The sequence below is a fragment of the Lissotriton vulgaris genome, chromosome 7 (assembly GCF_964263255.1).
Source record: "Lissotriton vulgaris chromosome 7, aLisVul1.2, whole genome shotgun sequence".
Lineage (NCBI taxonomy): Eukaryota > Metazoa > Chordata > Amphibia > Caudata > Salamandridae > Lissotriton > Lissotriton vulgaris.
The window spans coordinates 1,097,839,240-1,097,852,653 of NC_141695.1; the positions used below are offsets into that span (position 1 = coordinate 1,097,839,240).

General features: G+C 47.2%; 1 protein-coding gene across 1 annotated transcript in view; it reads right to left on the bottom strand.

Moving 5' to 3' along the window:
- The window catches only part of MEIKIN (meiotic kinetochore factor), a 976,054-nt gene that overhangs the window by 63,888 nt on the left and 898,752 nt on the right, over positions 1 to 13,414 (bottom strand). The window contains exon 13 of the mRNA XM_086928855.1: positions 1,902 to 1,994. Within this exon, the coding sequence (XP_086784981.1) occupies positions 1,902 to 1,994 (93 nt within the window). The remainder of the gene's footprint in view (positions 1 to 1,901; positions 1,995 to 13,414) is intronic.

Genomic DNA, 13,414 nt, shown 5'->3' on the forward strand with positions numbered 1-13,414 from the left:
GTGTTGAGTATAGCGCCGGGTGGACCTCAGCCACTGCCCCCAAACAGGCTGCCCCCCCCAGCCGCCGATGGTCAGGGCTCTCAGTGACCCGTATCGCTCCCACAGATGGTGCGTGGGTCCACTGCGTCGCGCGCCTCCGCGCCGCAGTCTCCTCTGGTCTGTGGGCCCGGGGGGGGGGGGGGCCCACTACTCTCTGTTGCCGCCAATCGGCTGGATATTCGCCTCGGCACGTCCACCGCCGATCAGGATCTCCAGGGCGTCCGTCCCCCTCCGATGCTGTCGGCCCCGGCCGGACACCGGGCCGCGAAAATCGAGGTCTTGGCTGCGCCCGGGCCACCAGGCCGCCCCTGCCGCTCCGGTCCTCCCGCCGCGTCCACACTTCTTGCAGGCCCAGCCAGGCCCCGGGAGGATAGTTGCCAGCAATTGTCCAATGTCCACAGTGACCCCCCCGGGCACAGCTTCCCTCAACAGCCCCCACAGCACTATGTAACAAGGGGGGGAGGGGCCCCACTCACAGGTAGATGGGTCCCACTGCGGGCACCCCCGACGCGGCTCGGGCACGGGCCGCCCCCGTCTGGTCCACTGCGGTCCGCAAGAGTGGAGGATGCAGCTCCCGCCGGCAGCAGAGCGCCGCCGCCAGCCCCAGTGGTGGGTGTTGCGCCTGTCAGCGGTGGACGGCGCCGCGCCCCCGGAAGGTGGAGGGTGCCGCAGACAGTGGCAGTAGAGGGTCCGAAGACCAGCGTGGATGACCTCGGGCGGGGGCCGCCAAACTCGAGGCCCCGGCTCCGGCAAGGCCAGGTAGGCCGCAGCTCCTCCGAGGCCCCCCACCGGCCCGGGCCCCCACCGCAACGGGCCGCTGACAGCAGGCAGCCCCGGAACGCGGCCAAGGAGCGGCAGCGCCAGCTCCGGGTCAAGTCCTCCGGGCCGGGGACGCCAAAACTGAGGCCCCGGCTCGTCCGATGGGCACCAGGCCGCCCGCTGCACTCACTCGCCTCACAGCCGCAGATGGTCTCGGCGCATTGTCTCCGGCACCGGACGGTTCCCGGCGTCGTCCGCCACGATCACCCTGGACGTGGTACACTCTTCGGGTTCAGGGGCCAGGATAATTCAAGGATAATCGTCGGGCCGGCGGGAGCTCTTAGGCAGCCACGTCCGCCATGATCGCCCGCTAAGCCACGCCCCCCATCATATTAGTTTTTAGTTTTTTTTAAAAACAATTTATATTGAATTTTGCTCAGATTGCACATCATGACACTCCGCTATTACACCAACAGTAGCCATAGCAGCTAACCGGGATCCAGGCCAAACAGATATTATAGTATCATCATCTGGCGGAAAGACAGTGGTGTAAGTACCATGGAGTGCAGGCTCAAGCTAACTGTCCCAGCCACTTCCCCCACACACGACAATGTTTAGAGTGACAACCCCGGGCATCATGGTTGTTTTAGCACATCGGGCCATTTACTTAATTTTGCTGCATCGCTCTGATATTGCTGCTATTTGGTTTTTGCCCCAACACTTGCCTTATTTTCGCATATCTGACACAGAATCACAAGGTTCGAGATAAGCAGGACTTTCTTATGCTTGGGGTACATTATATGCCACAAGCCCGTTGGTCACTTAGGCCCAGTCCTGCATCTATTGTGTGTTTTATAATTTATTGTTCATAATGACAAAGCAATCCCATCTGTCTATGTCTTAAATCTTTTAGTATGTGTTTTTACTTGTAAATTATTGTAATGGTTTTTATTAACCGATTATAATAAAAATAAATAATAATAATACTAGTTACATGCAACATAGGACTATCAATTCAGGGAAAAACTCTAAGGTTTAAAACATTTACTATTGTACTTCCTTGACTGAGCACAGATACTGCCAATGTATTAAACCAAAGTCACCTCTCTCATATGTCGGATATTCTGGCATTCCTCTCCAATATTCTGTGGCATTCCTTTAAAGTCGACTTTTCCGGGTGGGACATCCATCGCTGACTGTACCAAGGTGGTACATTAAAAAGCAACAAAGACAAACAAAAATATTCAAACAAATTATTAAAAAACTTAGGGTGATAAAGGTGTACTTAAATCTGCTATTTGTATCCTTATTCACAACTGTTTGGGACCCTTGCTGTTCTTCAGCGCAGCACTTAATCAACTAAAAAGGACATGTCGATATTTTCTTTCCATTTGTTCATTCTTATGTCAAATCCACCCACGGAATTCACTTTACCATAAAGACAATAGAACGTACATTACAAATCCAACACCAAGGCCTCAAATATGAGTTGCGTGGTACTTGCGGGGTGCAGACTCGGCACATGTAATTACATTTATCACACAGGGGGTGGTGATGAACAGAGTGTCTGAATTAAGCAGACCACTCTTACCCAGTCCAAAGATCAGGGCTTGATCCATCACCGTTATTTAGCTCACTGCACCATCCCAGCTCAGAACCTGGCTATATGCAAATCAGTCTGTCCCTGGCCCAGTGCATCATGGGAACAGGGCAGACTAAACTACCAAGCCAATTCTTCACCAGAAAGGAGACAAGCTTCCGGGGACCGGTTTCTGGCATTTCAGCCGTCGTCGGCCCGGCTTGCTTGAATCCTGATGGTGCAGTGAGCAAGGGACTCATGTCTGAGTATACCCTGCCACACATATAGTGGCCAAAAACGATTCAGAAAAGGGGGTGGTGATGAACAGAGTGTCTGAAATAAGCAGACCACTCTTACCCAGTCCAAAGATCAGGGCTTGATCCATCACCGTTATTTAGCTCACTGCACCATCCCAGCTCAGAACCTGGCTATATGCAAATCAGTCTGTCCCTGGCCCAGTGCATCATGGGAACAGGGCAGACTAAACTACCAAGCCAATTCTTCACCAGAAAGGAGACAAGCTTCCGGGGATCGGTTTCTGGCATTTCAGCTGTCGTCGGCCCAGCTTGCTTGAATCCTGATGGTGCAGTGAGCAAGGGACTCATGTCGGAGTATACCCTGCCACACCTATAGTGGCCAAAAACGATTCAGGCCGGCTCTCCGCAACACAACACCGCCAAAGCCGCGCAAGGACCGCACGCCTTATTACGAGTTGAACTCTGGTGAGGCGGACGGTCCTTTACCTTTCTCATGCCGGTGCCTGGAAAACAGGCATCGCAATGGGAATGGCAAGAAAAAGTTTCAGCACGGCTTGCACATGTTGTGCCCCCTGAATGTATTCCCCTGGCAGGGGGCATGGGGGCCCTTCTGGGCCCCCTTTGTTCCTGCAACACCAGCCTTTTCATGGTGGAGCTCTGGCCATGAAATGGCTGGTGGTCCAGGAACTCATAATATGCTCAGAAGGACTGGAGCAATCCCACTGAGCATTTTACACTGTGGCGCAGCTCCACCACCGCCAGGCAACAACTGTACCCTGGTACAGCCAGTGGTCCAACGCCGGTACAAGGTGAGAGTCTTAATAAGGCAGACTGTGGACCGCCACTGCTGCGCCGCAGCGAGTGTAGCGGTCGGAAGACTGCCACACTCGCAATCAGGCCCTAAATCTTCTCTTAGTGCAGTTGAGGAAGGAAGAAATATGTAGTCGATACAGTATTCGCATAAGTTTTGACTTCATCTACGAACTACACTATTAGAATGTGATACTGAGAATTAAAGCCCTTGCAGCACATGTCCAGACACTTGCGGAACTGTTTTTACTAACTTTTCGGACATATTATTCAACAACTGTGATGGAAGGCGGAATATCAGTGAGTTATGTTACATCGCATGGTTAGAAAATCCTGCTGTAGCTGCTTTAAGTGTCTCCTTCCCTCGCACTAGGGATATAGTTTTATGCGGTCCATTAACAAGTGCAAGGACAAAGGTAAAACACCTGTTTCTAACATTTAATGAGAAGAAATATGCACTTTTTCAAAGTCTTTTAGTTTGGAGAACAACGTTGCATGTAGAGAAGTTGTTGCCTTGGGCTTTATCAATATCTTCCTTATTTAAAAGATGAAGACAACCTAGGAGTTAACAGATGGGTACTGTTCTGTCTGTGCAAATAATGTTGCATCGGTTTATTGCTTTTTTATGCTTGTTTTTCGACATGTTTTTAATTTGCTTATATGTGAATAACTCCATGTGAATGTTATATGTTAATGGAATTTACAAAAAAGCGCGATACCCTTGGGTGTCCTGGCGCTAAGTTCGGCCTAACCGTAGATCGAAGTGGTTAATGAGAAAACAACCAGGTCTTTAATTAATTTAAAATTAATTGCAGGTTTATATAGCGCTAGGATCGACTCCCGGAGGAGTATCTCCGCGCTTCGACCGCTGCGAAACCCTTCCTGGCTTCCCTGAGAGATGGTCCCTTAGTGGGTATCTCCAGGGTGAGACCAGGCATCCCCGGCGGTCTGGTTGGGGCGTTAGTGAAGATGAGGCAAGCTAATGCCCAGAGTTGCCGAGTGTGATCGCTGATCAGAGTGGGCACCGAGGCGAGAGAATTATCGAGTCCGCTGACCCTGGTCCAGAAACCTGCCGCGTCGGGAATCGAACCCTGGTCCCGGGCCGTCCTCTGCTCTCGGGTCTGCCGCCTCTAACCAGTGAGCCACACTACTTCACTACCAGTGAGCCACACTACTTCACTTCAGACCCTTTCAGACCCTTTCTAAAGGAGAGAAGATTATCAGCATTTCTCAGATGAAACGGCAGTTCGTTCCAAGGCTTGGAAGTACAGGTGACAAAGCTCTTTCCTCCCCAACTGGCTTTCTTAAAGGTGGGTATTTGAAAATATTCGGCTCCCGGTGATCGCAAGGTTCTGGTGGGGGTATACCATTTGAACCCTTGCCTCAGATGGACGGGCAGGTACCATTAAGGGCCTTAAAGGCTATACAAAGAGCCTTAAAACGAACCCTTTGTTTCACCGGAAGCCAATATAGCTTAGTGAGTTCTCCCTGGACCGAAACAAATTTGGATGTACCGGACAGGAGTCTAGCGGCAGACTATCTGAAGCCTATTAAGAAGTTGTTTTTGGGCATTCAGAAAAATGCTGTTGCAGTAGTCCAGGAGTGACAGTACCAGGAGTGTGACTACCATCTTAAAGTTGACGTCCGAGAGATAGGGTTTTAATTTCCTTAAAGTTCGTAAAATCAGGAAGCAGGAGGACACAACTGAGCTAATGTGATCACAAAAAGTCAATCTGTTGTCAACCGTTACTCCCAGGTTTTTCACTTTAGGAGAGGGAACAGGATGGTTTCCCACTTCAGTTGGCCACCAATCTGGAGTCCAAACATGAGGGTTGTTACCAAAAACAATCACCTCAGTTTTGGTGGAATTCAGTTTACGACAGTTTGCCGACATCCAAAGTGCAATGGCCCTCATGCAGTCATGAAAACGGGCCCGTTTCTTTTACCTGATCGTCTTTGAAGGACAGCACAATTTGAGTGTCGTCGGCATACGAGGTAAACTGAAAACGGAACGAGCTTATCAGGACTGCCAGGGATATCACATAAATATTAAAGAGCGTAGGGCTCAGTGACGACCCCTGGGGTATCCCACAAGGCAGTCTGAAAGGCTGTGACTTGTTGTTGTCCAAGTCGACTGTTTGAGATCTTTCCGATAAGAAGGAGTAAAGGAGTTTCTTCTGAATTTGTGTATGTAAGATTTCCATACAACTGTCCTGAAAAAGGAGGTCAAAGAGATATACCACAAAATGCATTGACTAATATTGATAACATGGGGCCAGATGTACGAAGATTAGGAATAGCAATTTCCTAATTGAGATGTTCTGCGAATCACAATTAGGAAATCGCTATTCATAATGTATGAAACTCTTGAGTTTCAATAGCAATTTGTAATAGGTCGCATATAGACCGACCTCAAGCATAGAATTAGGTTGGTCGCAATTTGCAACCCACTAGGATTTGCTGCCATCACTGGGGTCAGTAGACATCATGTCTGTGATTGCTTTTGAATAGATTATATATTTTAATGCTGGCAGTTTTTCTTAATGGAAATGGGATCCATTTAAAAAGAAATAAAAGATTGATTTAAGTTTTAATTCTCAAGAGGAGGCAGTGGTCCCGGTCCGTGAGACCACTGCCCACACTTAAAACATATTTTTTCAAAATTCCGAAAGGGAACGGGTTCCCAAGAGGACCCCTTGCCAATTGTAAATGGGTTACCACCACTTTTTTAAATGTTGGTAAAGTATTACTATTTTGTTACCAGAATTCTTTCGCAAAACAGTAATACATACCATATTGATGGAGTATTTGGAAGTGAGGCCCAAAAGCTTGCCCCTTCCAAATACTGAGTCGAAAATGCAAATTGCGATTCGGTACCAAGTTATTGAATCGATTTTTGCACATTAGAAAATGCATTTTCTGGCGCAAAACACCCCAATTCTGCTCTATGCTTCTTTGTACATGTGGCTTTTACTTCTTTCCTCACATTGTGTGTTTTAAATAAGGACTTGGGATATATTTAACTTTCTGATGATGAGGAATGAGAAGTTTACTAACCGTAAAAGATGTATGGTGTAATTGTTTATTACTCCGGATATTTATACATATGTTATCATTATCATACATGTCGTTTTGATAAATAATACATTGTATCTTTCTGTATATGTGCTGTTTGTTCGTCGCTATGCACAGCTGGGACAGTAGTCTAATTTTATGTTTTTATTAAATTAGTCATATTTAGTCTGTGGGGAGTTTCGTCTGTTATCTTCTAAATAACCTGCAATCTAAGCCTCACAAAAAAGACCAGTTCCCACTTGCCTAAGACGACCCCTTACAACACTTTAAAGTCCTGCAACATTCTGTAACCTACTGTCATGGAGAAGATGGGTAGGGCCACATAGTGAGTCAAGTCTTTTTGCTTATGCCCTATGACCTGTATTGAGAGGTGCCTCTGCAATCTGCAGACCGGGAAACATACTGTGTCACCAGTGACAAAATATGCGCTGGTCATATAGCAGGCTTTATAATTAGCAGTGGTGTTATAGATAGCCTCCTCTGAAAGGTGCCTAAGGCATAGAACTGTGCAGTGAACACAATGAGCAGTGAGGGTCAGGTTCAGTCCATCAAAGGTCTTCTTCCACATACTTGATGAAGAGTGAATCTCTGCCAAAGCATTTATTTAGGACATGTGCCTGCACCGTGGGCCAGAAAATGTGATGTAGAGCCACCTATGCCAGTAAAGAAAGGCAGCAACTGCCAGCTGTTACAAAAACATATATATAAAAAAAATAGGTTGGTCATGTCCATGACAACTGCAGAAGCCAACTCAGTTTCATTTAGAAAACGTTGGTCTCTACTGAGTTATACTTCAAACGTAGGCCTATAATTTGCTAGCCATTGTGCCACATCTTACAATGACTTGGAGTAGCTTTTGTAAAGCATTCCCTTTCCTCACAAATGTTCAGTCTAGGGACTGGTTATCAAATTTCTAAGCTGCTCTATAAAAACATAAGAAGCATTACTTTCTTTCCATGTCCTGAACAAGTTAAAGGACCTGGAAGCGTTTTCTAAGAGCATGTGGAAAGCAGCCAATATTATCTAGCTGGCATTGCTGGGGTTTCAACTGTCTTCCGTATTCTTTCCAAGTATGTGTAGCAGGTTGTACTTCTTGCTCAGGATGAGTGACACGTGTGAGGAGAAAGCCGTCAATTTCTGCCGGTCATAGATATTGATCAGGAGGTAGAAGTTTTGCATACAAGTTAGACTTTTTATGATTTAAACCAAATCAAATAAAAGTAAATTTACTTTCAGCATACAAGTTAGCCATTGTCTCTGTTTTTTAGACAAAAGAGGAAATCATCTGAATCCTGCATCATAATTGGTTCTGCGAGAATATACCACAGAGGATAGTAAGGATACAACTCCTGATAATACTGAGCCATAATGATCTCCTTTCACTTTGACTTCTTTCGCACAATGGCTCTAATGACTTCTTTGTTGTCTTCTAGAAAGTAATGAACCTCATGCTGATGGAAGATAAGCAGGTATGCCAGGACCCAAAGCGCAGAGGATAGAAGGATTAATGTTGGAGAGAAAGGCTCTCTGATCCAGCCGCACAGGGCTCTCTGTTAGCCCTTCTGGGTGCATAACCGAATAAAGGGTGAAAGCTAGGGAATCTTTGAGTGCGAGTTTCATTTTTTTTTTTTTTTTTTTTTTGAAGACGTTTATTATTGCGAGAAAAAATGCAGTACATATAGCCAAGCCTACAACCCTGCGGGCCGGCTGCAAGTAGTCTGTGCATTGTTGGGGCATAGGGTACAGGGGAAGGCATTATGCATTGTCTCGTTCGTTGTCTGGTGTGCTTTGTCACAGATACTCGGTACAAATGTCTTACATTTATTGCACGACCATTCCTGTAATTGACGTCTCATTTTACATTTTTCTATAACTCAACCATTAACTCCTCAACATAAAGACAGGGCTGCTCACTACGGTGTGTCCCATTGTGTCCGTGGTGCCAGTGCCGCATCACGTACCTACTGCGCGCACTGGACCATCGTCCCATCTACTTGCAAGGCGTGCGCTGGCGGCGCTTCAGTGGGAGGTGGGATCGATGGCTCGCTTGCAAAGGTAGCTGTAAAGCTGGTGGGGTACGGGCCCTGTGAGCGGTGATGTCACCCCAACTGCCGGTTCAGTGCACGTCGTGTGTGGCAGGACTTATGTGTCTCCCTATTTGCACTGACTGCGGGTGTCTCCTGCTCCCGCGGTCCCTGGCGAGGGTTCAAGTAGCGGCACCTATCCGCCGCTGTGCGGTGGTGGGTGTATGTGCAGCCAGTGAGAACAGGAGTGCAAAACGTTTAACGTGGGGTTGTGTTGGGGGTGCTAGGAATAGGGGGGGGGGGAGTGTACTCGTGGGGTTTGTGCCTAGGCTATAGTACGAAATGCAGTGGCCGGACAATTGTGTGGTGGAGAGCCCCAGTGTGTGTGTGTGGCCAATTATGGTCGCGGCCCGTGTTCCGGGGGGTCGGCGTTGCCCATCTGGGGGGGGGGGGGGGAGGGGGTGCGCAGCGCGTAGTCCTATCTATGGTGTCGCCGCTCGCGGGGCGCCTACTCCTCTCAGTTGTCTCTGCGTGAGTCCCCTGGCCTCTCCCTCCCTCCGCAGGGCTCCCAGGATGCCATCCCAGACGTGTGCGATCGGGAACTGTCGCAGACCCGCTATCTCCTCTCCGCGCAGCGCCGTGCCCTCTGCTCTGGCCCAGTTAATTTGAGTGCGAGTTTCATGATACCGTTTTCTTCCTTCCTTCCTCCACAAGATCATCGAGAGAAACAGAGGATCCGTTACCCTTCTTTCAGTTTCCTTGCCATCCTTCCTCCAAGAGATGAACTGCGACACAAGGCCAGCAGACCACTTGTTTTCCATTTACGAATGAATAAGTTAAGAGGGCAGACAAATCCAAGTATAATAGACCCTAAACAAAAGGGACTCCTGCCCAGGGCATGTAATGCCACTCCAATAAAATCAGGGGCCAATTTAGCAATCAGTGGGAGGGGCTCACTAATTATGATGGGAAGAAATACTTTGAGCATGATACTTTTGATCTAGAGCAGTTGAGCAACTTGAGAAAGAAATTGAAGGATTCTAAAATTAAGACAGATGCTGAGCAAAGGCCTACATTTCTTAATTGGTATAAAAAAATGAGCAAATTCAAGCATGAATTTCAAGTCTGTGCCATAAAACAAGAGAGAAATATGAATACCCATTAAGCCATTTTAGTGAAAGAGTTAGGGCTTGTGCCCCTATTGTCATGTCTCCTCCCTCACTCCCCAGATCACTGAACCACAAAAGAAAGAGTGGTAACCCCAGGGAAAAGGATTTACTGGATGTTTTCTCCATGCTGGCTGAGGATGCCGACAGTGAGCCATTGGATTCTCCTAGAAAAGTTTCAGCTCTAACGAGAACACCAGAAGATGGAGCTCAAAGAGGTAACACACAAGAAAAGGTTAAGATGGGAGCAACAGCCAGGAGAGCTTTAGAAGCAGGCTTTTGAGTGGCTAGATGAAATGCAGACTACCCTTTGTGAAGTGGTCTAGACCAAGAGTGCCTTAACTCCAAGCTGGTCCCAGGGATCACCATGAACGCAGCCCCACTATTACCCGAAACAGTTTAAACCACAGATCAGCTGGCTAGGAACTGGATATAGAGAGAAAAGGCAAAGGCCTTCCATCACTCTAGCGACGCGGACAATGAAGATCCTGTTTTACCAGTTCCTAACACCTCCTCATAATAAGAGATTATTCCGACCTCGGGAGGTATATCATTGATCCTGTTCTCTGGATCCCTTCAGATTTAATGAGCATAAAAAAAAGTTTGCCAATATTAGAGAAAAACCTACCTAGTTACATGAAGAATGTTTGAAATGTATCAGACCAACTGGGCAGACGTAAATCAAGTGTTGTGTTTGGTGGTATCCAGTAAAGTGACAAATTAGTTGAGAAGATCAGTCGTCTGGGACAGGAACCCAGGAGCAATGGGGTTCTGAAAACGTCAAAGGATGCCTTGCTGAACGCGATTACATGTCCAAAAGAAACAGGTAGGATTAAGACTTCCGACTGATAGCAAAATAAAGGAGAGTCACCAGCAGCAGGGCCAGTCCTAGCCATGGGCGGTATGGGCAGCTGCCCAGGGCCTTGCACTCAGGGGGGGGGGGGCCCGCCGCCGGCACAGCAGTTGAGGGAATAAAACTGATGATCATGGGGAAAAGCCTGCGCAGTACGCACAGCGCACGCGCAGGGGCCGGGCCGCAGGCAGTAAGTAAGGCCGGAACTGAACACTGTCTGCGCACGCATGCAAACCTGACCGTGACGCCTGCACGCACCCCACCACCTAGCTTGGTGGTGGTGGTGCCTTAGTGGTGATGACGTGACGCCGGCCTTGCCATGATGCGGGTGACAGTGGGTCCCAGGGCCGTCAATCTGGTAGCGCGCGAAAGCGCTACCAATGTCGGCCCTGGACATGATTTTATGGCCAGCCCCCGCTCAGTGTGACGCACTCAGCATGCGCACACGCCATACGTGAGGCAGCAGTCAGTCACTACTCAGATCGGGCGGGCCGCGTGTGCAGGGATTCTGCAGGTAGGAGTCGGTCGTCGCGTTGTTGAGTTCTGTATGTTAAGGTAAGAGACCTGCGTCACCTGCTTCAATCGTATATATTATATTATACTAAAATGTTTCAGTTTCAGACAAGACACTGTCAGCACATTTCAAAATTATCAGTGCTTGGTGGACCTCTTCGTTTATGAGCAAAGACATGGCAAAACAGGAAACCTAAACATCTTGAAAAAACTTGTTTCTTACTATCTCTGTCAGCCGAAGGTGCCTGTAAAACTAAAATGGCACCCAATGGCCGATATTTTGGCCCAAACTACTCAAAACCTTTGACAGGTAGTTAGGTAGTCAAAACCAAGAGCCCCCAACCTATCAGGGCTGCCACTTGCCCGCAAAGCCTACCACCCACCCAAAAATCCCGGGGGTAGGGCCTTCTGCCCACCCCCCTAAAACTCCAAAGTCTTTGACGTGGAAGTTCTATGAGGATATAAAGTCGTGTTCAGTGTTCTTCTCTTGCACAATACCACTTAGGAAAGCTCTGGAAAAGTAAACTTTCAGAGTAAAAAGGCTACACTACACTGACATGTTTGCAGCGGGAATCAGCAATCTGTTATTCAAAATGTATTTCTTTTTCATTAATGCAAGGGGAAGCTTTTCTGAAAGGAGCTGTACATTATTACAGAAAATTACATAATACAGGATATTAGTTTTTTTAAGGCTATTTTTGCTGCATAGGAAAAGAGGTCACTGCATTGGTATTTATTTTTCTCTGTTTTATGACTGAGTGCTGGTACAGAAATCTCAATTCCCACATGACAATGTGCAGTGTGTGCTGTGCTAAGTAGACACTGTGGGATTCAGCAGCCCAGCTGTTCTGCGAATATCCTTTGTTAATCAGACTATATAGGCTGGTTTTGTTATGGCATATGAAATATCACTGTCAGCTCCTAAGTGGCCTAATCGATGCTGCAACGTGTATGGCCTAAATCTGACTGTTGCCCAGGATGGTTGGTTGTCTCATGTCCTAAACCCCAGAAGTATGTAGAGTAGGTCATGATGTATAGATTAGCATGATATACCAACTGGATGTTTCGAATGGTGTATCCTTTGCAGATGAAGTAGAGTAAGAGTTGACTGTGGAACATGATGAGTGCTAAGCACGTGTCTCAAGGCCACTAATGTCATAAATACACCTCTTTGCTTGTAGCTTTAGGTGTGTGAGGAAAAAGATAAGTGTGTGCCACGTGATGCTTGAGTATGTTGGTGATTTGCCGTACATTCTCACCAATTAATTTGCGAAGTCACTTTCTGTGATGTCACTTAGAGGTGCCTCACATCTTCCCTTTCGCCCAGGGCTTCAGACGGCCTAGGACCTCTTCTGACTAGCAGATTATCTAGACAGCTTCAAGAATGTGTTTGAAAGGTATTCACACATCGCCCCTCCAAACCAGACGGGACAGGAAGATGCTTTTGTGCAGGAATTACTACCGGATGTACTAAATTATATGACTATTTGTACTGGATGGTAAACTGAAAAGCTGTCTGAATCAGTAGAAGTTGCAAACCATTGAATGGTGTCACAAGAACGAAACAATCTGTTAAATCTAAGCTGATGTCTTTGTAATTACAGAGTATATAACAAAATGTCAAAAGAAGTGGACAAGCTCACACGGGAAAAAGTGAAGGGTGAATAGAGAAAGAAAACAGGAGGGAAGGAGTAAAAGATGCAGGATGGCCATGTTTTGTCTGCAGGCAGGTGGGGCATTGGAAAAAGAGATGCTTCTCCATGCTGTCTCACATTCGCCCCATTTAAACCTAAATCAAGCTACATAGAGTGCATAGACTGAATTGTAGGACAGCCCAAAAGATGTCTACTGTACCTGATGCCCAAACATCAGAAAGGTCCCTATTTTGACTAGGATACACGGAAAACCCACCACTTGCATTACTGATAGAGGTGCAAGCCGTTCTGCTCTGAAACCCTCGGATTTCCCCTCACTACCTCTCTCAGACTTGTGCATAGACGCACTCGGAATTTCAAATCAGTATATTACACATCACGTTTCATATCCTGTTTCAATAATCATAGGTCTAATCATAGGTCTAATCATAGACAAGAATGCTTTCCTTATATGCTGCCCCTCACCTGCTAAACTACTGGGTCATGATATTTTATGCAAGATGAACTAGACTGCTGTCCGCAGACTGGAAGGAGTCTACCTCAACTTGCCCTTTTTTTGGGTGAAACCGATTGTGAGCCTGTTACCGATAGTTCTGCAAAGTCTGAAGATGTGTCTGAATAACTTGCACAAATGCCCTCCACGCTATGGACCACAGGAGATTATGGTGTGCATGTTGTCCACTG